Here is a 23741-nt window from a genome sequence, read left to right as displayed (position 1 = left end):
TCATGCCAGGGCACAAAAGCCACAGTTTGCATGGTTTTAGTTGGGCACACACATATACACAGCATCCTCCTCAAAATCATAAAAGCCTTCATGTAAGTTGAATTTAGCCTTTGACACTTTCTTGGACAATTTTGTATCTAAAAGATAAAATGAAACTTAAATTTATTCTTTTTGTTCATAATTTTGTGGTCAAAACAAACACCATTGATATTTATACTGATTGCTTAGCCAATAGTATGAATGAATAGAATGAATTTCAATTTGATTTTGAGGAACATATTTCTTTGATATTGCAACCTTGTGGTAAAACAAGAATTGGATATTAAAAAAAAATGTGTATTTGTGTGCTAACTTGTGTAGTGGGGGTCTTAAGCCAATAAAACATTGGGGGCTGCTGAACTAGGACACCGCTCACTGTAACCTGAGCACTTTGCCATGTAATAACTTCCCCCGGTATTGTGCACACACAAAAACACACACATACGCACATAATCTGACCCATTTTGGGACTTAAGTATAACAGGACATGAACATTCATATACTTCCCTTATTCCTCCCTTCATTGCCCACCCACCCACCCACACACACCCACACACACACACACACACACACACACACACACACACACACACACACATACACACATACACAGGCTTCCAGTAGGTAAAACTGACCTGTTGAATTACACATGTGGTGTTGCTGGCCCTGTTTTCTGTCAAACAGGGGCTGTTAATGCCCAAGTTATATAACAATTTTCATGATGTTTTTTTAAACGCCGCAGGTAGGGTGGGATAAAAAAGAGATTATATAAACAAATGTGTTAGGTGTTTGAATAGAAAACCAGCTGTAACTGGCCTTCAGAACAATATATTAACCTCATTTTTGACCTCCAAAGTGACAGGTAACCCATTCAAATCTGAAAGCAAAAGCATAACAATTTTTTTTTTCCATGTACCTGCGTCACTGTTGTTTCGTTGTGGTTATGAAAATGGGCAACACTGAGGAGTAGTGACAGCACTATGGTTGACCAGAGATTAGAGAAGTGGGTCTGTGAACAGCAGGTTGTGATTGGTTGAGTTTGGATCCCGGGCCAGCTGGCTGACACCTTAGCACCCTGTGTAAATTTGATTGTGTTTGGATCTTTGTTTCTGCTCCCGTGCCATCCGTTTGAATCATCAGGTCACGGTGACTCAAAGGGCTTAATTTAGAGCGAAGAAGACACATCAGATCACAACACACACCCACAGGCCGTATCCTCCAGCATGTGTGTGTCCACATTAGGAGAAAGTGGAAAAGAACTGGAGTGCAGGTAGACTGTGGTGTAGTATAAAAATCAGCCCCACACACACACACACACACACACATAAGAGTAACTTAAAATAAAAGTTTAACAGTAAAATAAATAAGTAAAATATTTTCTAGATTATTACATTGGAAACAGCTAATGAGAAGTCCAAAGTTCATACAGTATCTGTTGCTGCTGATGTGATTTACTACCTGCAGGTACCACTGGTAGAGAGGAGGAGGTTTGTCTCAGCCAGTAGCTACATTTACAAGAATTTGCACAATTTTAACATGTATCACAAACTAAGTTAAACAGCTTTTGTTTTAGCTTGTTCATAACATTTCGCTATTAGCTTAAACAGGGTGCTGCGGTTGTGTAAAACATACCAGTGGTGGATGGGCTACTGCAGGCAAAGCAGATGAAAATATCGCTTTTTTACATGTTTATGCTTGTTCATCAGGTGTTTTGATAAATTACTCCTACTTGCTTTTTACTCACAAAGGTTTTATTGCACTCAGTAACAAGCATAGATGTCGTCAACTCGAGTAAAACATTATCTTTCACTTCACCTGGTTCGATGTCTAAACTGTGGCATCTCTGCTCTGCTGTTTGCTCTGTGTGTGTGTGTGTGTGTGTGTGTGTGGAGGAGCTGAGCCCCGCCATCGATCAAACGCTGACACACAGAGCAGAGGAGAGACTGCAGCGCGTCCATAAGTTACACCAAAATGTATAAAATTACTGACAAAAGAATCGACCTTAAAAATAACTTGGGTTCTTAAAATTTTAGAACTGGTTCCAATTCAGAGCAGGGTTTCAGGTGCATTGACGGTGATATAAAGCGTAGATGCTATTTAGACATATATTTATTTGTTGTTACATTCAACATTTTGGGTCAGTAACTGATAACTGTTATGATAAAAACCATAACAGTTATCAGGCTCACATGTCAACAGACCGTCTATATGACAATCGGTCAAACTCTATATGCTGATGATTGAAAGCTCTGGAAAAAGCTAGTAAGTGGGCCTTGAGATGGGATTATTTTGTAGATAAACAAACAAAATTGCCTGGACAAAACAAATCACTATATTTCCCATGACAAGAATTAACTCTGATGGTTAACATACAGGTAATTTTGGCATTATTAGCACTGTGGCTAATAATGTGACATTTTGACCTTAGGGTGATGCTACAGGAAAGGTCATGGGTTTATGTGAATAAAAGAGTTTATCCACTTGTGAGCATAAATGTGTTCAGAACATTTCATTGCAATATGTCTATCAGATTACAACATATTTAGATTATACATGATATTTTAGGCTGGCACTAACTTGCAGTGTCCAAATTGTGAAGGGCTCATCTTATGTGGAGCATGACTGACTGTGCTCATTTCCTAATTGGTGTTTCTTGAGTATAGTGTTTATTTTGTCCATATGGTAGTGCTATAGAAGAGGGCCAAACAAAACAAACACTAGGATAGAACTGTTGGCTACCATGAGTAGAAGATTTGGTGGCATAGACGGCATGACAACTATCAAGATCTTGCTCTGGACTAAAGTGTCAGATAGACTGACAGCTTCATACCATCATGATTAGGCCTCACTGCTAGCTGTGTAAAAATGGCCAGTGATAAGCTCCAAAGCTCCCAAATGTTTTCATTTTTTCATGCAAAGTACCTGATGAAACTGGCCTACAAACTTGCTCATGTTTTATAGGCATATGATTCTCCACCGGGGGAGCTGTTCAGTCCTTGTTGAACCAGTTCTACACAAGTCAGCCTGCGCCACCTATAGGAAAGGAAACTAATACCTGCAAACAAAGAAGTGTTACAGATGCAGTGTTATCTTTGTTATATAGCTGTTTTAAGTTTTAAATTTTACAACTTTCATCTAAAATAAAATAATTTTAAAATGTGAACATCTGTCAAAAAGAAATACAATTTAGTTTGTGGGCTGGTTTTTGAATATTCTGTAAATGAATTCTTAAACGATTTAACATAAAGCTTTTTCAGGCCCTTGACCATCAGATGAGTGTAAATTATCTGGAGACATTTAGTTTTCCAGGTCTGACTACTCACTATACAAAAACACACATATGTATAAATATTTTAATTACACTTGAGTTTCAGACAAGACTTAGTCAAGCTACATTGCTAAGTTTCTCTTCTTTTGTCTTAAGCAGGTCACCCACATTTTTATTCATTTCACAGATAAAATGGCATATGAGCAGCGTTCCAACTGACCTGGTTAAGTTTCTCAGTTTGTAAATTGGCATGATGTGGGTACAGTCTAGCCATCCTAATAGAACAATAGAGAAGCTGAGAGTGTACATCCTAATGAACCACCGGATGCATATAATATTTACTCTGTGCTGCAAAGTCATGTCTCCCTCTTGGGATATTTAACATTTTCTGTGTATTCTTTTTGCAATTTGAGCAGTTTACTGCACAAAAACTTGTCCTCTTTTTTTCTGCAACCTATCTGCATTCACATCTCATTGGGAAACCTGTGTATTAGTCTGGTTTGTGGTGCTTCTCACCAGTGACACTCTGAAACTTCACTTTCCTGCTTTCTGCTTTATAGATTTTAACATTGCTGCTCCAAATAATCGCAGAGGGACAGACGCCAACAGAAGCTCACTGGTTTACTCGGTCAACTCCTGTCATCTCCTGCTGCCCCTGATGCCTCATTTATCCATGTGGGCAAAGTTGGGGATTAGTGGAGACTGAGAGCATCTGAGTGCACTGATGGGCAATGATGGTGCAGGAACTGAGACACAGTCTGGATCTCGGAGATGACTCACTGAAATGACTGACCTAGAAACTTAATACCAGCACTTGCCAAGATGGCAATGTCGTACTCGTGTTCATTTGAATCGATGCCTGTACTCAGCGGCACAACAAAGGAAAACAAACATGTTTGTGTCAGATGCAGATGAGAAAATATTTGCGTCTACCATGTGTGACGATGTTTACTCCTGTTTGAGTCAACAGGAAGAAACTGAAATTGCATATTTAGTTTTTTATCCAAAGAACTTGTCAGAATGATTTTTATTGCACATACAAGGAAATGGCTTTTGGTGGGCTGCAGCATCTTATTAAAAAATTAAAAGTGTCAAATAAATAAATGTTAAGAAAAATAGAATGAATATCCTTCATTCGCTGACGAACACAGTGAGATGTGGTTGAAAGTTTGTAATTAAAAGCTAGAAAGTGGACTTTTCAGGTTAGATTATTTTGTTTCACATACTGTTCCCAAACACCAGCTTCAGTGCTCAAAATTGAAAAAAACACTGTTTGATCTGTTGGCCACTGACCAGCTCGAACAGTTGGGGGTTAAGGGACTTGCTCAAGGGAACCTCAGTATTGGTAATTATGGAGGGACAAGGGCTGCTATTTCACTTTGCCTTGTCTGGGGCTCAAACCCTCGACCTTTAGGCCCCACTGCCATCCCTTCGTTAGTAGAGCATCAGAAAAAATGAGGAAAGGATACAGAAACCTTTCTGGAGAACATTTCTACATCATTGCAACGAGGTGAGAAGTTAAATCACTGGTGATGAAGATTTTCAGTTGCCATTAAGTTGCTCAATAAGAATTCAATCCTATTTAAAAAATCCATTTTGGTTAAAAGTGAACTACCTTCTCAAAGTCTGATACTCATTTAAACGTCTCTTTGGATAAAAGCATCTGCCAAATGAATACATGTAAAGATCCTGTAAAGAATGGGTGTTCAGAAAAGTCAAAAAGAAATATTCTTCCATCCAGTCACACTTTCAAATGTGTTAAGTCAGTATGTATTCAGATAATTTTGCAGTGGAAATCATGTGGGGGTATATAAACAGTATGAATAGATATAAACAAAAATACCCAGCTAAAACAGATTTATCAATGTTGTTTAAAAAAACAAGTAAGTCAGACAGAAATGTTTCTGCTGTCAAGGGGGTGTATATATTGCACCTTTAGTTTAATAAATGTATCCATTATCCTGTATTTATGTTTCTGTTCTTAACTATTCAATTCCCTTCAAAAGGTTTCTACCCTCTTAATTTGCATTTAATATTTACTGTATGATGTTTTTCTTTTTTTTTTTTTAATGTTTTTAACGCGTTATGAAAAACACCTTGAATTGCCTTTGTGTATGAATGTGCTATGGAAATAAACTTGCCTTGACAGATTTAATTATTACAGGCAAGAGCGTAGGTTTCGTTATAAAGTCGAGTTCTTCTGATATTCTTCAAACAAAAAATAAATGAAGGCTGTCTTGCATTTATAGCAATCTAGAAAAACCCCACTATGATGAAATTGCTCATCATGCCATCAATAACATTGCAACAAAAACAACAAAGAAAAACTATGTAAATATCTGCCTTGTTAATCACTAATTCAATTCATAATCATGCAGATTCCATGATAATGAAAAAAGAAAAATTGTCATCTCGAAGCCCAAGCCCAAATTACTCTGGTGTTGTCACTGTACAACTGAGTACTACTCTCTCTGACTAAATTGACCTTGACATATAAAATCAGTGGACTGCCCCTTTTAAATTTGACACTGTGTTTGACACTTACCTAGGAAGGTTCCAGTGAATCCCAGAGCCAGGAAGCTGCTGACCACCAGCACAGTGCCCAGCACCATAAGAACTACTCCAGAATAGAAGATGTCTGTCCTGTCCATCACTTCCCACCTGGCCTGGGCCTTCATTGCCACGGTCATGCTGCAGGGAAAAGGAATCACAATGGTCTTTATTTAACCAGTGCATTGTTGTAAATGCTCCAGACCTTGAGCAAGGTTCGATCAGTAGTACTAACTGAATGGACCTAAGTGTGCAGAAGACCTTTACTGTGGATTCAATGGTAACAGCAAGTACTCTGAACTAAGTGAGTGTTAGAAACTCTACGGACTCTAAGGACTGGGAGGAAACAGGAAATGAGAAGACAGCAGAGGAATAGTGATGAAATAACAGAGATTATGGATGGTCAAGGTCAGAGGAAAAAAGGGTGATAGTCACTGACCTTCAATAAAAAATAGCTGCTCCTACTCAGAGCACTCATCAGACTAATTCATTGCTGATGTTATCCTAGCTGACATACTTTTAAAAAGTGTCATGGTCAGGCTGTTGTATTGCAACACATGAAGTACTAATTCAGTAAATCTATTGTTAATGAAGTCAAATAGCTTCTCCTAGAACTCGGCGACCTAGTTTAAATTCAAAGATATTACCAAAGCAGTGCCTGTGTGAACAAGAGCCTCCTTTTACACTGCAGGCTTCTTCTTTTTATCATTGGAACATCTGTACTACATTGTAAATCCAACCTAATTAAAAGAAAATGTCAGCTTCCTATGAGCGTCACAAACTGACTAATCATGAAATGAGCCTTTTTGCGAATAATGGTCAGAACAGAAGACAGACCTTTACCTTATTTGTGCATTGTATATTGAAATTTCCAATTTTTCCACTTAAAGAGAGTTACATTGAATTATGATGTGGAAAATGCATGTGTCATTTTTGGCAACACTACACAAGGTCTCTTCTCAGTTATTGTAAATTAAGATATCTGTGTTTTTTATTATATTATTATATTATTGTCTTTACAAGAACTAGTGGGTGTAGAAGTGAACAAGCCTTCTCCTACTAGTGATTGAAGCCTCCCTTTATCAATATAAAGGCCTTTGAATTGATGTCTATATCCCTGATTTTTTTCAGCCACTGAAAACTGAAATGAAAAAGAATGGGGAATTGAGTCCAATTATCAGACTTGCTATATCCTTGGGCTGGTAATCTCGTAATTGTGACCTTTTAGAGATTCAGCTTAAAATTTTTTTTAAAGCACCAGTAATGATCCACCATAGTGTGTAGGCTCAACATCTCTCCAAGTTTAATAAGGCTCAAATGTCATCACTATGGGACCAGGGGACTCCTGAGATACTGTGTGCAGTGTGACCTCACTGCATGGAAATACACACTCACCATGATGCTACTTTAGAGTAAAGACACATTTTCATTTTGTCCTTCAGGGTCACCAGGAAAATGTCACTCTTTCATTACCTCACCTTTGCACCTTTGTTTTGTTGTGGACTTCAGAGCTTCATCATATTTTTAACTGTGAAACTTGTAACTGGGGGTTACATTGAAGTAAACCAACAGGAAACAAGTCTCAACCTTTCAAACTATGCCTGGTAGCCCCCAAAAGCATCAAACACTGCAGACACAATCAAGCATTTCATTTTTTAAGTCTATTGAAAACCAGCTGTCCCTTCTTTTGCCAACTCTCGACAGTGTGCGTGTATGCGTGTGAGTATAGCGAGAAAGAGACTGCTTGTTAATGAGAGTGCTTTTAACTTTCCCTGACGTCACACTCAACTGCAGTCTGCACTGACAGATGATGTGAGGGTTGTGTGTTGTATGAGCAAAAGCATTTTCATTAAGTATTGACTGTGCTCTCCTAGGATGTTTGGTTTTAATGTTGCTTGTATTTAATAGGTACCTGGATTTCGTTTAGACATGCACCGATTGTAATTTTCTTGGCCGATTGTGTGTGTGTGTGTGTGTGTGTGTGTGTGTGTGTGTGGCTGTGGCTGTGTGTGTGTGAGGCTATAATGTCTGTGCTGCAGCTGCTCCTGTGTGCACAACGTGAACCATGGTGTGGCTACGTGCAGAAAATGGCAAAAAATTGGATATATGAGACTGATCGGGGCTGGTCACCGGTCATGGCCGATCAGCTGAAATCTGGCCGATTTCGATCTGTGGCCGATTTATCAGTGCATCACTGATTTCGTACGAAGATGTAGTAATTGACTTAGAGTCTGGAGCACTTGCTGCTTGAGTCCACTTTTGGCAGCCAGAACAAAACTAAAACTATAAATAAACAAATAAAACTACTTAAAATGTGGTGGCGCCACAGTAACTGCCTCAGCCTTGTTCCAACACTGCTCCACAAAAGTGGGAGCAAATTGCAAGACCTCAGGCTTTTAAAGACTATCCTAATGCACTGACCTGAGGGCAAACTGCAGTTCTCAGTGATATTAATTTTCTTGATTGGTATGACAAGTCCATTATATTGTAACTGACTGTTCCTAAGTCTTTCTGCACTAATACCTTGGCTGTCAAGTGCCTGTATTTAAGACACTTTGAAGTAGAGCTGTAACTCAAACTAAATGTATATAGTGAAAAAACTCTGACTAGTGAAAAATAACCATCATAATTTTAAAAATTGCTTATTTTGTTCGACCAACAGTCCACAACCCAAATATATATTCAATTTAAATTAGAGAAAATGAGCAAATCCTCACATCTGAGAAGTTGAAACTAGATACTATTTGGTATTTTTGCCATCTTAGCTGCGTGGCTCCAGTGATGGCAGGGTCAGTCTATTGGCTGAGCTGTCCACCATTTTGGACCAGATTGAAATATCTCAACAGTTGTTGGATGGATTATTTATAGATTGTTTTGAATTTCTGTACAGACATTCATGGTCTTCAGAAGATGATTCCTACCATCTTTGGTGATCCCCTGACTTTTGATCTAGCACCACCAGCAGGTTTAAATTTTCACTTATTCACTAAAATATCTTGTATCTACTTGAACACTGCAATAAAATTTTGTACAGACATTCACTCTGCCAAATCAATGTATCCTAATCACTTTGGTGATCCCCTAACATTTCCTCTAGTGACACCATGAGGGGACAACATGTTTTGGTTTGCATTATAGTTTAAGGTTGGCCCTTTCTAACCTAGGTGCACTGCCACAAAGCAATGAAAAACCTACCAGCACTAGTGTGAGGCAAAACTGGTTGAATGAATGTTTTTGCAAGTGCAATTTGCAATGCTTTTTATCAGTATAAGTCTGCAAGTAGCTTGTAACAAAAGCCAACACAGCTGATTGTCCATCACAGTGTGCTGTTTCTAGACAGTTCCACTGCTGACAAAGGTGTACCACATCACCAAGTGCAGACAGGGTTCTCCTTCTATTGAAACACATAGATTTCAAAGTGTTTCCCTCCAGAAGCACTGCTGCTTACAACACTGCCATAACACCAACGCCTCGGAAAAACTCCAGCTCTACACCAGCTTCTTCTGCTTTGACCAAATTTGGATTTCTGGCAGTAAATGACAAGATGGCACTGAGAGGTAATCTCACATCCATGCTTCCAAACATCCTTTCAGAAGCTAAATTAATGGTTTTTTATGCTTCTGACATTGACAAAAATTGCACAATTATTGCTCCATTGATACGTATATGGGATAAGTGAAGTGAAGGAAAACAACTTAAAATGCAATAATTTGCATTTGGGTTGAAGGAATGAGGCTTGATACACACAAGTCACTGTGTAAAAGTATTCTATAATGAACTTGATGTACAAACATTTAGTTAACCCTTCAATATGTATAATTTCTTATGTAAAAATACCAAGTGATTCCCACATTCACGCCAAAAAAATAGTGTGAGACTAATTCTCCCACTAATTGAGACCCCATAGATTCCATCTATTTGCCCAAATGAAGTTGCATACATTTCTGAATAAGCTGTTATGAACCAACCTTAAAAATTAGTTTGTTTTGCAGATTGTATTAGATGTTTTGTTTCTTTTACATTACAGTCTTTTTAGGCATTGTGGATAAAGAAGTCCTCAAAATGTAAATTCTTCCCTTTGCACAGTGCAGCTTTAAGATTAATAATACTGGTTATTCCCCATTTATGTTTGGCCCCCTTTATGCTCTTCATTTTGCATTTCATGGTTTTGTAAATTATGTCAAGGCCATGCCCCGCAGCCTCTAAATGTCACTGGGCCAAAGAGTTCAAAAGTTTGGCTTCTATAGTGATGACAGGGTTCCTAACACTGCACATTATAATGGAACACACACAGGTGCTGGTAGATGCAGTTTTTCTCTGTTTGTGTGTGTCAGTGTGTATGCCTTAGCACACCTGTGGGTTGTCGTCTAAATGCAATGTAATTCCAGCAGACAAAAATGGCTCCCGAATCAAAACTAGGTTTCACATGCTGCGAGTCTTATGGTGTTCTCCCTTTGTCAAAGGAAGCAGGAAGTGTAATGTGATGCGGCTTGTTTTTCCGCCACATCAGACACAAAGAGTGACTGCTGGGTTATCTGTTAAGTAAGGTGGCTAAACAAGATATACTGCTGGGATTTCGATTGGAAAAGAGATAGAAAAGGAGGTTTGGGGGATGGAGATATAGGCAAGGGGTTAGTGGGGACTGACTGTTGGATGTACTGTAACACCAAGTCACTGCTGATGGAGCACACTCTGCATTGTCTAGAAATACAAAAAAACTTGCTTTTGGTATATGAAGGTCAGTGAGGGAAGGTTCAGTGAGTCCCTTTCACAATGAGCTGCTTTACATCAGAGCTTAGAAAAGGAAAAAGCATGAGCAGCAAGGCTGGTGACTTCACATAATTACAGCTTTATCTGCAATCTCAGTCGTAAAGTCTAAAATTCTCTCCATCTCATTCACATGGTAAATACATTAAAATGTTGCAATATCTGGCATTCAGCTGCCCCATCCCATTGCTATATGGGTCATATGTTCCCGTTATTTTCTGCATATCCTTGACAAAGTCTCAGTTTTCCTGTTCTTGTTCCCTCTGTCTTCAGCCTACCTAATAAAAAGCTAAATGGCACTACTTCTTCATTAGAAAACTTTAGCCTTGCATTTATATGCTCTTTCTCTCTTCCACTGACTAAAGAAAATGTAGCAAAGTTAAAACGTGATACATTTACACCTGCAGCAGAGAGACGTAGACAGACTTGATTTAAATCTGGCAGGATTACAAGCCATTAAGGGTTCAAGGTGTTTTGGTTTGGAAATGCTCAAGTGCTCAAGTCAAGGGCCAACAAACACACACATGTGCACACATCTTCATTTCAGACATTTCAACACAGTACAATAACTGCTGCATACATCTTGACCTACATTCATCTCTGACGCAGAAATTACAATCATCCTGCTCTCACTGCCAACACAGTACACGTGTATATTTCTTTTTAATACAGTCTGACAAATACAGATGCCTAAAATATCCTTTCTAGTACTGACACATTTGAAATACACAAAATGTAAAGTGTATTGTCAAAACCTTATAGGTTCTTTAACATATATTTCTGCCCAGTTACATATTTCATATTCCAATCACCTGGATCAAATGAGACCTTCTCCAGTGATCTGAGCAACAAACCCAAATCCTTCAGACATTTCTGAACTGGGCTGTGGTTCCCCTTTAAAAACTAGTGATTCCCTATGCATACAGCTTTAATCATGACCATTTCTTGTAGGTAGAAGGACACCTCACAGTGTCTAAGGGTTTAGTCACACCAGCGTTTAAAATGGCAAAATTTAGCAGCTAAGTAATTTCATTTCCATGGCAGTTAATCTGCAAGAATCCTTCATGGAAACCTTGATGAACTTCAACAAGCAAATTTGCACCGGTGACCAAAAGCAAGTGTTCTAGACCTATGATGGTACAGAGAGCTGGAGAGTCCAAACCAGATGAAGTTCTTGCACTGTAGTGGCTGTATTTGCACCTCCCATTTTTATTTACCATCCACTGTTGGAGCATAAACTGCTCCTCAAAAGAGGCATGGTTTGAATAATTACAGTTTAAGTATAAGACAGGAGGCAAGGGTACAAATATGTGTTTTGGATAAAGTGTATAAAGTTATTGTACCAGAGCTAATAAACTTGCTGCCTAACAGTCATCAAGCTGGCTTGCTTGAAGACCTTTTTTTTCTTCTCTTTAGTCATTCTTTATTGAATCAAATGATTACAACACAGTGCAGAGAAAATAAAAAAGAAGTCTGGAGAACTGTTTCTGACTGAGGAGTGCTAGCATGTTCCTGGCTTGCTAGAGTCCTTAACACACTGCGTCAATGCAATATAAAAAAGTGGGATAAATTTAACCTTTCATCAACACAAACAGTAATTTAACTGTTATTCATTAATCAGTGAAATTACATAACCAACTTCTGTTCTTCTGTAGTATTTTATTTTAACTATCAAAACTTCACTGAATTATCTTAATTCAGAGAACTATTTACTCTTTGACTCATCTGCCCTGAATTCTCTGGAACCATAACTCAGTGCTATTTACAGTACCGTACACACATTTGCAGGCACACACACTCATGTAGCAGTGATGGCATGGCTCTTCTAGAGATGTACACTAAACTAAATAAACCATTTAGTCATTTTTTGTAAGCAAAAATCACATATTTAACAACATATGACTAATATATCACAGTGTGTGTGATTCTTTCCAAACTTCTCTTATTTTTATTTTAGTCGGTCGGTTGGTTGGTAGGTCCACCACTTTGGTCCAGATTGAGATACAGATGGGTGACAAATAAAACGAAAAACTGGTCCAGGTCTGAATGCTTGAGCCCTACAGTGAGGGGATCTGGTGGCTCTGTTATGCTGTGGGGGCATTTTGCTGGCATGGTTTGGGTCCACTTATAGCCTTAGAGGGAAGGGTCACTGCTAATCCATACAAAGTTGTTCTGAGTCATCACCTTTATCCTATGATGAAACATTTCTATCCTGATGGGAGTGGTCTCTTCCAGGATGGCGGTGCCCCAATTCACAGGGTGTGAGGGGTCACTGAATGGTTTGATGAGTATTAAAATAATGTGAATCATATGCTATGGCCTTCACAGTTACCAGATCTCAACCCAATTGAACACCCATGGGAGATTTTGGACTGACGTGCTAGACAGCACTCTCCACCACCATCATCAAAACACCAAATGGGGGAATATCTTTTTGAAGAATGGTGTTCCTCAGCCTTGGCATTGATTCTACAAGTCTCTGGAACTCTTCTGGAGGAATGAACACCATTCTTCAAAAAAATATTCCCTAAGATATTGTTAGCATCTTGATATTAGCATTTAGCCCAAAGCACTCCTAAGTACAGCCTCACAGAGCTGCTAGCATGGCTTTATACTCTTGGTCTTGTTTGTACAATAACAAGTGATTATATTTTAGAAGAAACACTATCTTCCAAGCAATCTTTAAATGTAATAATTTCCACTGTAGATAAAAGGGAGCAGGTAAAAGTTTATGCTGTATGTTTTATTTAATAACAAGTTCTTCAAATGTCACACTACACTAGATTAAAAGAATGGAAGGAAGGAGGAATATTTGTGAGTCTGTTAAAAAACATTGATCATATTTCTAAATTTGGGTTGTGGTATAATCTTTTTTTAACTTTGAACATTTCCTGAGCATAAACACAGAGGGGATGGAGGTGTAATATTTTTACATTTAATACTTCTAAATGTGTGAATCCCAAACCTCCCATCTCATTAAGCTTCCTGTTAATACCAAGAGTGCCTATTAAACACAGTGAGTTAATAAAAAAATTGACTTGTAAAAGCCCCTAGAGCTTTTCTAAAGCTGCAGCTGTCAGTTGGCTAATCAGCACACCAGTGAATCAGTCAGCGCAGAAGTCAATTAGGCAGATGATTTAGCAGCATGATAATGAAGCTGTAAGAGAATTACTCTGCTGGTCAGTCAGTCAGTATGTCTGTAGGTTGGTGAATTGGTGTTTGTTTTCAAAATGAACAGTCCATCTCATGTTGCAGATTGCAGCATGCATGTTGCAAATTTGGAGGAGATAGAGGCATATTTGTTTTTATTTGGTCCAGTGGATCCATTTTACAGATCACAGGGAGAAAAAGTAAAAGATTAAAATGTCATAGTGAGCTGTTATAAGAGCTGTGGACAAAAAGCTCTTAATGCATGTTGCAGGACGCAGCATGCTTCCAACATGTCATAAAGGTAAGTAGACTTTTACCATGTCGTGCTGTCTTGTGGAAAACCATATGCGCCCATTAAGAACCATTTGGAAGCAGTTGCTTAAAGCTCAGTGCAAGTACCGATCCTTGACTGTAAAAACGTATAAAAATGGGTCTAATGACCTTTCCTAAACTTAAGGTCATTGTGCATGTAGCAGTAAAACTGGAGTTAAAATGATGTCTACAGTTGCTACTTGCATAATTTTATTAAATTGTTTTTGGAATCTTTTACGCCTGAAGAGATTTTCTTTACAAACAAGTAATTGTCCAGAGAGTAAATTTTGGAAGCTATGAACCCCATCAACTCCCTGAAATATAGTTATGTTGTGCTGTGGGGCTGTGAAGTCCTTATCAATTGCTCCTTTTTACAATGAGTAAGTTTTTGAGAAATAAATAGACTAAGCCTGAACACTATATTGACGACTGCAATTTTTCCCCAGTGCAATGCCAAGATTTAACTGGCTGCCTGAACAAGGTATTTTGATGTAGACGTTAGCAGTATGGCAATCCAACATGCACATACCACATCTATATTTTTCTTTCCATCATCGCAAAGCAGCAGAAGCCCTTGGTTTTACTTACATTTTTTATTTACAGCTAATCAAACTGCCACTGGGTAGCAGAGTGGACTGAAGAGTAGGGAGATCAATCATGTTTCATGCTGCCCAGCATCCACTCTGCTGAGGTGGCACTAAGCAAAACACTAGAAATAATCAGTCCTATCCATTTGTAACAATGTGCCTACCCAATTACCTTTCTAATCACCAACTGAAATGACATGGCTCATCCAGATTTGCAACTATCAGTAGCATTTCATTATTACACAGTATGCGTGAGAGCAACATTTCAATCTACTACTGTGCTGTGGGTATTATTCATTCTCTGCTTGTATGGCACTGCTGACTATCCATTTGAAAATAATTGTAGTTATTACAGTTGCACGTGTTACGTGCTCGATGACCCAGTCTTCAATCACAATAACTCATAACAAGGAACTGATAGTAGACATGAATGTGTGTGAGCTGTCATTTTTTTAGCACCTAAAAGAAAATATTGAATGAATATAGTAATGACTGATTGTGGGAAGGCTGTTTGGAAAATAGCCTGTCAAAACACCAGCAACAGCAGTAACAGCTTACTTTGTAAAACTGCACATTTTGGAGAATTTTTGATCAGTAATATTGTTACTTCACAGAGTACATCTTTGTAGAATCTTTGTCACCATCATAGAATTTGTGAAACCACTACGTAAATGATATGAAGAGCCTCATTTAACTTTTTGAGCACTTATTTTACTTATTTTACATCAGTGCATTTTCAATGAGCAACTGTACCTTCTACTTTTATGCTAGCACAAATGTATAAAGCCCAGTTCTGCTTGAGATTTCTTCCCATTAAAGGGAAGTTTTTCCTTGCTGCTGTCGCCAAATGCTTGCTCATGAGGGAATGTTGGGTCTCTCTAAATTAAAGAGTGTGGTCTAGACCTGCTCTATGTGAAAAGTGCCCTGAGATAACTTCTGTTGTGATTTAGTGCTATATAAATAAAATTGAATTGAAATTGAAAAAATGTTTATTGTGTACCATGTTAATTAAGCGTTTTGGCATGCAAACATGCTAATTAGCACTAAACACTAAGTTCAGCTGAGGCTGATTTGATTTGACATGATTTGCATGTATATGGACATGAACCAAAGTGTCGGACAAACTGAACTTTTGACCTCATGCTGGCACTAGATGGGAAGTTAGGGGATCACCAAAGTGGTTACAGTTCTTCCCTAGGGGAGCATGAATTTCTGAGCCAAATTTGACACCAATCCAACCAATAGCTGTTGAGATATTTCACACAAAACCACAATGGTCAACCTCATGGTGGCACAAAAGAAAACATCAGGGGATCATCAAAGGTTTCGGAAAGCTTCTGAGAACCATGAATTTCTGTGCCAAATTTTGTGCCAATCCATCTATTAGATATTGAGATATTTCACAGAATAAGTGAAAACTTTGACCTGCTGAAGGCACTAGAAGACAAGTCAGAGGATAACCAAAATCATACTCTAGGAACCATGAATGTCTGTAGTTCAATAGTTGTTGAGTTTGGACCAAAGTGGTGGCCCAAATGACTGACTGACAGACCAACATTGCCATCAGAGAAATACCACAGTAAATTAAAAGTTTATTCAGGCATATTATTATTGCACTTCCATAAAGATGGGGCTCTCATGAGAGACGGATTAAAAAAAGAATGATCAAAATCAATGCAGCAAAGGTCTAGATATCTTTCGGGAATATTAGTCCCTGGTGAAGGTCACACATCAAAAATCCTACATTTCCCATAATGCAACCAATAGGCTGTTTTTATCAGACTAACTCAGCTCACTGGTAAACGCCCATGTCTTGTAATTTCTGATTCCATGGTCATACTCACATGACTGTGACTATTAAAGTGACAGTTACGTATAAAATCAGTGGAGTACCCCTTTAATTCTGTTGAAAATGAAAGGGGCTGTAGAAAGCATGTTCCACCAGTATACAAAGCAAAGTGACACATCATCATCCAAGCAATTAATTGAATTTCTTAGTCATGACAATGTAGCACAGTAAATTATTTCAAATATAATTCAGGTTATTTCAAAGAGTGATCTACATGTGAGTAAGTCCAAGATGAACACTTGATCATTGTAGCCATTATTCACCTCACTCACATCTTACTTTGTTAGCACATCTGAGTGAATGAATTGTTATGTAGTACAGGAGTTATTTTTAGTTTCTTATGTGGTACTGTGTGTTGATAAACACTATCTTTAGAAGCACAAAAGAAAACTGGCAAGACAATTTAACAGCTTGTTCCACAAGCATTGTTGCCGAGCAACAGACATCACAGACATCCTTTGGAGGAAAAAAAACAAATCTTGCACTGGCACACTGCATATGTGCGGTTTTGTTGAGGGTGCTTTGTCACCATTCTGATCCATAGTGGGCGGTGTGGGAGAGTGTACTTCCACTGGGTATTTTATGATGGCAGGCGTGGGGCGGCACTGGCACATACAGGAGCGTGGGCACAGATAAGGATGGGAGGAAGAAGAGAAAAGAGGACACAGAGGTGGAAGATAGAAGAGGAGAAAGTGCAAGTAAATAGGCAACAGAGAACATAAGAGAGTGAATGGAAAGAGAGAAAGGTCTGCATGGTGGAAACTAAAATAATGTTTATATAACACTTTATCAAAGGTGCTGCACTTGATGTAGTATTTTGGTGAAATGAAACTGGGTAGTTCAGAAAAAAAGTTTTATAAAGCCACATATATACTCCTGAGCAGACGCAAACACAGACAGCTTTAGACACCACATACGCATAGTAATTCTGCTTATACTACTCTCTGGAGTCCACTTGGAGGACGCGTTCCACACAGTAGATTGGCATCAACAGGACGACAGCATAGTGGCCACACAGACACAACAAATTGGAGGTATGCAGATGTTTACACAGAGCCACAGAGCCTACACATACACCTTCTGAAATTTAGCTCACACAGACCCTAGTGGACCCTGATGCACTTGCGGATGCAGAAAGTATAATTTCAGCTTAAGGCAGGTCAATGTCTCGCTGGTGGCAGTTACTCAATAATAATGACACATTTGCCCTCTTCAGGTAAGAAAATATAAATGAGACAAACAACGACGTGAAGACAAGAGGTACAGGAAGAAACACAGTTGTTGGGAAATGTGGTGTGAATTTTGAGGAAATACTAGCACTAACAATACCACTACTGCAAGAGGAAATGCATTCAGACTAAATGTGAAACTAATTTTATTGGAGTAATATTTGCAAATTAAGTCAATGGAATGACAGAAATAGACACAAATTATCGCTGGGTGAAGCATATTGAGTACTAAAATGCATCTGCATAAGTTGAAAAAATGTACGCTTATCTCAAGACTTTGAGTGTGGCTCCACTTCATAATTACATAGAGACAATAGGAAAAAGGACACAAACACTGTCTATGTGTGCATTGCTAGCTAGCTACGGGTAATGTCTGTGCAGTGGAGCAGATAACCACAGACTGCAAAAGACAGAGATTGTATTTGTGTGAATGCCATGAGGTTAAGATTTGCTCTAAATTCAGTTTGAACTCACCTTGAGGAGACCTTTGAGCTAAATGATGCTAACATGCTTATAATGTCAATGCTAACAACGCAGGTATAATGTTTACCATATTTACCATAGTAGCTTAACAAGTTAACAAACATTTGCTAGCTAGCACTCAACACAAAGTACAGCTGAGGCTAGTGGGGATGTCATTGGTTTCACAGGTAGGTAGTCATAAACTAAAGTATTGGACAAGTACAAATTTCATGAGATCATGGATATCTTCACCAAATTTCGTGTCAATCCATCCAAATTTGGTGACACATTTCACTAAAAAAACAAAACTGTCATAGTGGCCAAAGTGGTGGACTGACCAACATTTCCATCCCCAGAGTTACACCAGCAACATGGCTAAAAGATAGTATAGTTAATCAGACTATATGTTGATGCTAATAAAAAAAATGATCCATGCCTCTAAGGAGAATGAAGAGGAAACTTTGCGCTTCACCTGTGGCTGCGAAAGACGTTTAGCAGAATGATGAGAAAGCCCAGGAAGTAACAGGCAAGGTAAGGGCTACCAAAGATCCTGGAGAGTCTCCGCGTACGATGCTCCCATCTCGCCACCTGAAAAATGACAGAGAGGAGGACATGAGATGATGGCGTTTCCCCCCTCGGTCCCATCCTCTTAAGTTACTGAGGTTGACATGGGGTAGTCATTTTAATAGGTCATGAAACAGTCTATAAAACAATCACAGCAGACAAAAGGTTTATCAAAGACGGACAAGAGTGACAAGTTTAACTTTACTAACAGGGTTGGAATGATTCAGTCCATATATGGACTGAAAAAATTGGTTTGCAGCCTACAAATGAAACACTTCATGATAAAGTGTGCCATGGTGTTTTGTTTTTTTTAAATGAAATGAAACATTTAAAGATATTTTGTTGTAGCCGCTACTACCTGTAGTGAGCTAAGTGCATTCACAATGACTTAAGAGCCAGTGTGCTAATTTTTTTACTGCTTACACTAACCTTCAAAAGATGTTTTTTCTTGATGCTTTGATTAAAAATGTTCTATTATTTTTGAAACCTTGGCACAATTAATTGCAGGTTTTTCAAAAGCTTTTCTCATAATGGCAGAAGAGTAGGTGACTCAGCAATTCATTACTGTTAGTATCTTACTATTTGAAAATGTCAGAAACGATGTACCCCAACATTTCAAGAAATCTCAACAGTCATAGCTTTAACATTATCAAAGCCTTCTTTCTTTCTGCCACTGAAGTCTGTAATCATCTCCATCCATTCCTTACTTCAGCTTTTAGGGGGAAGTTAGTATTTAATAGTTTAATAGTTGGTGCATTCATGTCTTCATCATTTTAAGCATTGCTCTATTGTGTTAGCATTTATTAGAAACAGAAAGACAAAAGGGAGTGAAATGGGAAAAGATGCTTCCTGTCTGAGCCTAACTAGCTTAAGCGTGGACAGGGTTTACAAACTGGCCAACTGAGAGTCTATTCTAGTGGATGCAAATACAGACTGGCTGCCCAGTGGTCACTGAGTGAATGGCTAAGTGATAGGTGGATTAAAAGTCTGAAAGTTCATTCTAGTGGTCGTTTTTGTCTGAACTTCAAGGGCCAAAAAAGGCCAAAACCCTCATAGCACTTGATTGCAATGTGTCTTCATGACTATTAGCTTACTGATGTTTATTTTCAGCATATTTTTTGATGGACTTGCCCTTTTTCCAGATTTAGTTTTGTCTGAGTTGCTTTCCAAATACGATCTTAAAGTGCAACATTATAATTTACCCTGCTGCAAATTGTTGGAAATCGTCTCTAGACTACTTCCATTTATGCTCTTCAAGTGTATACCTTAAGTTCATTTTAGCAGCAAAACAAAATGTACAAAATAACAATATTTTAACCATGGACCCTAAGTAATCATATAATAAAGAATAATAAAGTAAATCAGAATTGCACTGGGCCATGTTGCATGACTTTTCTTGAAAAACTGGAGGTTATGTATATAGACTAACTGGAGGAGGTCCAGATGAAAGTAAAGTTGGTTTGAAGTTTCCATGAAAAATGTGAAAACTCTTGACTCAAAAAATGTGACATAAAACAGGCCCTGATATATGTTTCGACACAACTTTTTTTTTTTCTTTTTGGAGATTGTGCATAAAACATGAGAAGGTCAAAATTAAAGTAAAGTTGGTTTGAAATGTGTCACTGCCAAAAGACCATAATAGATGAATCAGAATAACTTTTTTATGGAGGTGCAAATGCAATATAAGGAGGTCTAAATTAAAATAAAGTTGATTTGAAGTAGAAAAAAAGACAAGGGTACTGACAAATATCTGAGAAGTCCTCTTGGCCGTTTTCTTGCACTTTTGAGACAGTCCCTAACATCAGCTCATCAGTTTCCTGTCTTGTCAAGTCACGCAAGGTGCCAGGCTTCTGTGAGACCTGTAGTACATCAGTCAAGCTTCATCCTGCATGTTTCTAAAAAGATTTAGGGATGTTTATCCTCAATGGACATCACATCGATTTTTGCTGTGAGGTTTGTGGCCAATTGTGTCCATTTGGTGACAGAAAAGGGAAAAAAAAGATATGTATAGTTACTTTTTACTAGTTATATTGAAAAAAACTGATCTGTTCAGAGGGCATTATCTGTCCATATCTAAATAATGCATTCTTCTTTGTATACTCCCTTTATTTCCAGTCAGGAGACAAAAAGTCAACAGTAAAAACATCAAGTACATAAAAGCTTTCCTGGCAGCAATGTATTGTTGGTTATTGTTTCCAGTCCTTCATGTTGAACCATGGATATCCTACAGGGACTGACAGCAAAAGATCGTACCTAAGTGGTAACAGTTGCATTTCCCAAGATGCACTTCACACTCAGAAATAGAAACGATTCAACTCCTATCTGTTATATAACATAAAGGTGTCTGAACTGTCTGTCTATATGGTGAGCCTGTCTGTCAGCAGCATTACTGACTGAAAGAGTTGTTGATGGACTGACTAACAAACTTGCACTCTGAATTACTGTCTGACTGTGGGCTGAGGAAGTGCGTAGATGACTGTAAAACATAGCAAGAAAGGACAAAAATGTTGCCATGGAAACACCTTTTCTATGTCCAGGAGAGGAAACATATAAAAGAGAAGGAAAATGAATAAAGGTGAGAAGAAACAAACTTGATGTGGTGAGAAAAGAAACAAACTTGGTGTTTAAATGGAGCTTTATTGACTGCAAGATTACACCTACTCAGACTGCATTCTTAGAGGTTTTTGAGCTCAATGGGAAAGGGTGAACATGCATTTTCAAAGAATGTTCACAGCAAAATCTTTTATCATTAGGCAGTTCAGCTCCATGTTCAAATGTTGTCAGAGGTAGATGATGAGGATGAGGAGTGTGCCTTTCATTCAGTTTTCAGTTAGATTTCAATCAGGGACCTTTGACTAGAGAAATTTAAGACTGTGGCTGTTAAACTGTTTTTGATCATGTTTAAGATGATACTTTGGTTATTGCATTATGTGGTTTGTGGTATTTATTATGGACAAGGGCTGTACCTCCCTTAGGATCTTTACAATAATTGACCAAATACCTATATCTTTGTTCTCCCTTTAGAAGATCCTTTGCACCCCTAGCGCTCTGTCTTCTCATACGAGCTGCCAGCAGCTTCTTCCTCAATGTCTCTCTCTCTCCTCCTACCTCTTATCTCTATGCAAAGAGAGGACAACTATTATTGTAATTAAAGCCCAGTTTAAGCTCTTCTGTGAGTCAGACTTATGGTTACATCGAAATGTTGATTGCAATATAGTTTGGTCTGTAGCACAGCGGTAGCACACACTGGGCCACAGCTAGCTGGAGAGAGACAGAATAACAATAATGGCAGGGATTAGTTTTGCGGTTAATGATGTGTGAATGCAGTGTTGATAAAAGGATACAATACATTTTAATGTGGGCAAGTAGCATTTTAAATGGGGGGCATAATATAATAGGACACATACCTCCTTTCTTGTTTAGTCAAATAACCTGGTGTTTTTTCATTTTCCGACAAGTGTTTCCTGAAAGACATTTTTAGTTTCACACTGGGTTGTACACATGAAAAGTGCCCGAAATAGTAAACAGAGCTTGAGAGAGAAATTGAAACCTTGCTTACTTTCACACCTCCACATGCCTGGCCAATCACTTCTTGAAGTTGGTGTGTGTGGTGACTATTTGTTACCCTTAAACAGTCACTGAGGGGCTACTAATGTGAGGCGTGTAGGGCTGTGACGGTATGGAATATATCCCCACAGTTTGGCGAATTAATAAGATCCTCCTTTTTCTCTAATGAAATATGTAGGCTGGTAGTTAGCGGGCTAGGCGACACAACAGCATCAGTTAGTTGACAGCTATCTGGTCACACTCAATAAATGTCTCTGATGAAGGCATGCTGCTAGTATGTTGTGTAAGAAATTTAGTTTTTTCGCTTTAAATTGTTTTAAGCTTAAAATGTGTGCCTAAGTATGTATCTCTTTCAGGCACTACTCCAAGTAGTTAATTGAGTAGAAACTCAAATCATTTCAGCTTTTTTCCCACCATTGTAGATTTTTGCAAAGTTGATGGAAAATCCAATCCAGAGAAAAGATGTGGCAGCGATGAAATACAAGAATTGAGTAATGTCAAACAAGAGAAAGGATACATCATGTAACTTTTTAAGTACCCTCAACAAAACTGCTGCTCCAACTAAAAACTCTGTGAAGAGATATACTGTGTGCTCACCACTCATTTAGGGGAGGGAGAGGAAACTGCTTGAAATATAAAATGTATTAGGCCAAGAGAGATATTGTGACCGATGAAGATGGCACTGTCCTTGGTTTAAATCAAAGAGTTGGCTCAGGTGTGGATCCATGTCAAGGTGAACTCTGAAACGGAGTATTGTGTAATTTGATTTGTGTTTTCCCCAAGATCCATGTGAGCAGCATTAAAGTAAATCTTAATGAGGATGACATGAGAACTGGAGGACTGATTATAGCATAACCAACCAATCAAAATACTGATGATTCAAAGTGCAACATATTGATAGTTTTTCACTGAATGGGTAATCAGAAAGGTGAATGTGATGAATTTGCTGCTTGAATACACTGTAGAGCAGAGACGAAATGGCAAAGGGTGGCATACAAAAGCACAGACTCACATATGAATACACACTCACTAAACAGATGTGGGAACATTTGATTAATTCTGTGCATGCAGCTGTACCTAATTGAAGAAGCAACTAACCCAAAATCTTTGACACTGCACACCTACAAGAGGTTTATTATGAGAAAAACATATGATAATCCAAAACCCATGAACGCAGCTTATTACCCTTTGGGAAACATGCCAAGCACCCACCATCATCCACATTAGCAGGCCATTTATGCCAGTATGCTCTATTCTGAAGCACCGATGGGACTGCAAGCTCCCCCACAATCATTTACAACCTTCCACTGGGTGATGGAGTACACTAAAAATACTCAGGTGTTCTGCAGACAGACTACTGATGCCGTTATCAAATCATCAATCAAGCCATGGTAATA

At 38.4% G+C, this 23741-nt stretch overlaps 1 protein-coding gene and 1 long non-coding RNA gene across 2 annotated transcripts in view; one reads left to right on the top strand and one right to left on the bottom strand.

Annotated features, from left to right (window-relative positions):
• Positions 1-5946, top strand: part of LOC137171903 (uncharacterized) — a 60253-nt gene extending 54307 nt beyond the window's left edge. The window contains exon 4 of the long non-coding RNA XR_010924832.1: positions 5857-5946. This is a non-coding gene — a long non-coding RNA (uncharacterized lncRNA). The remainder of the gene's footprint in view (positions 1-5856) is intronic.
• Positions 1-23741, bottom strand: part of pemt (phosphatidylethanolamine N-methyltransferase) — a 74062-nt gene that overhangs the window by 23735 nt on the left and 26586 nt on the right. The window contains exons 3-4 of the mRNA XM_067576094.1: positions 18686-18801; positions 5853-5998 (exon numbers count right to left, since the gene is read on the bottom strand). Coding sequence (XP_067432195.1) covers positions 5853-5998; positions 18686-18801 — 262 coding nt within the window. The remainder of the gene's footprint in view (positions 1-5852; positions 5999-18685; positions 18802-23741) is intronic.

The sequence above is a fragment of the Thunnus thynnus genome, chromosome 20 (genome assembly GCF_963924715.1).
Source record: "Thunnus thynnus chromosome 20, fThuThy2.1, whole genome shotgun sequence".
Lineage (NCBI taxonomy): Eukaryota > Metazoa > Chordata > Actinopteri > Scombriformes > Scombridae > Thunnus > Thunnus thynnus.
This window is presented reverse-complemented; position numbering and strand designations above follow the sequence as displayed.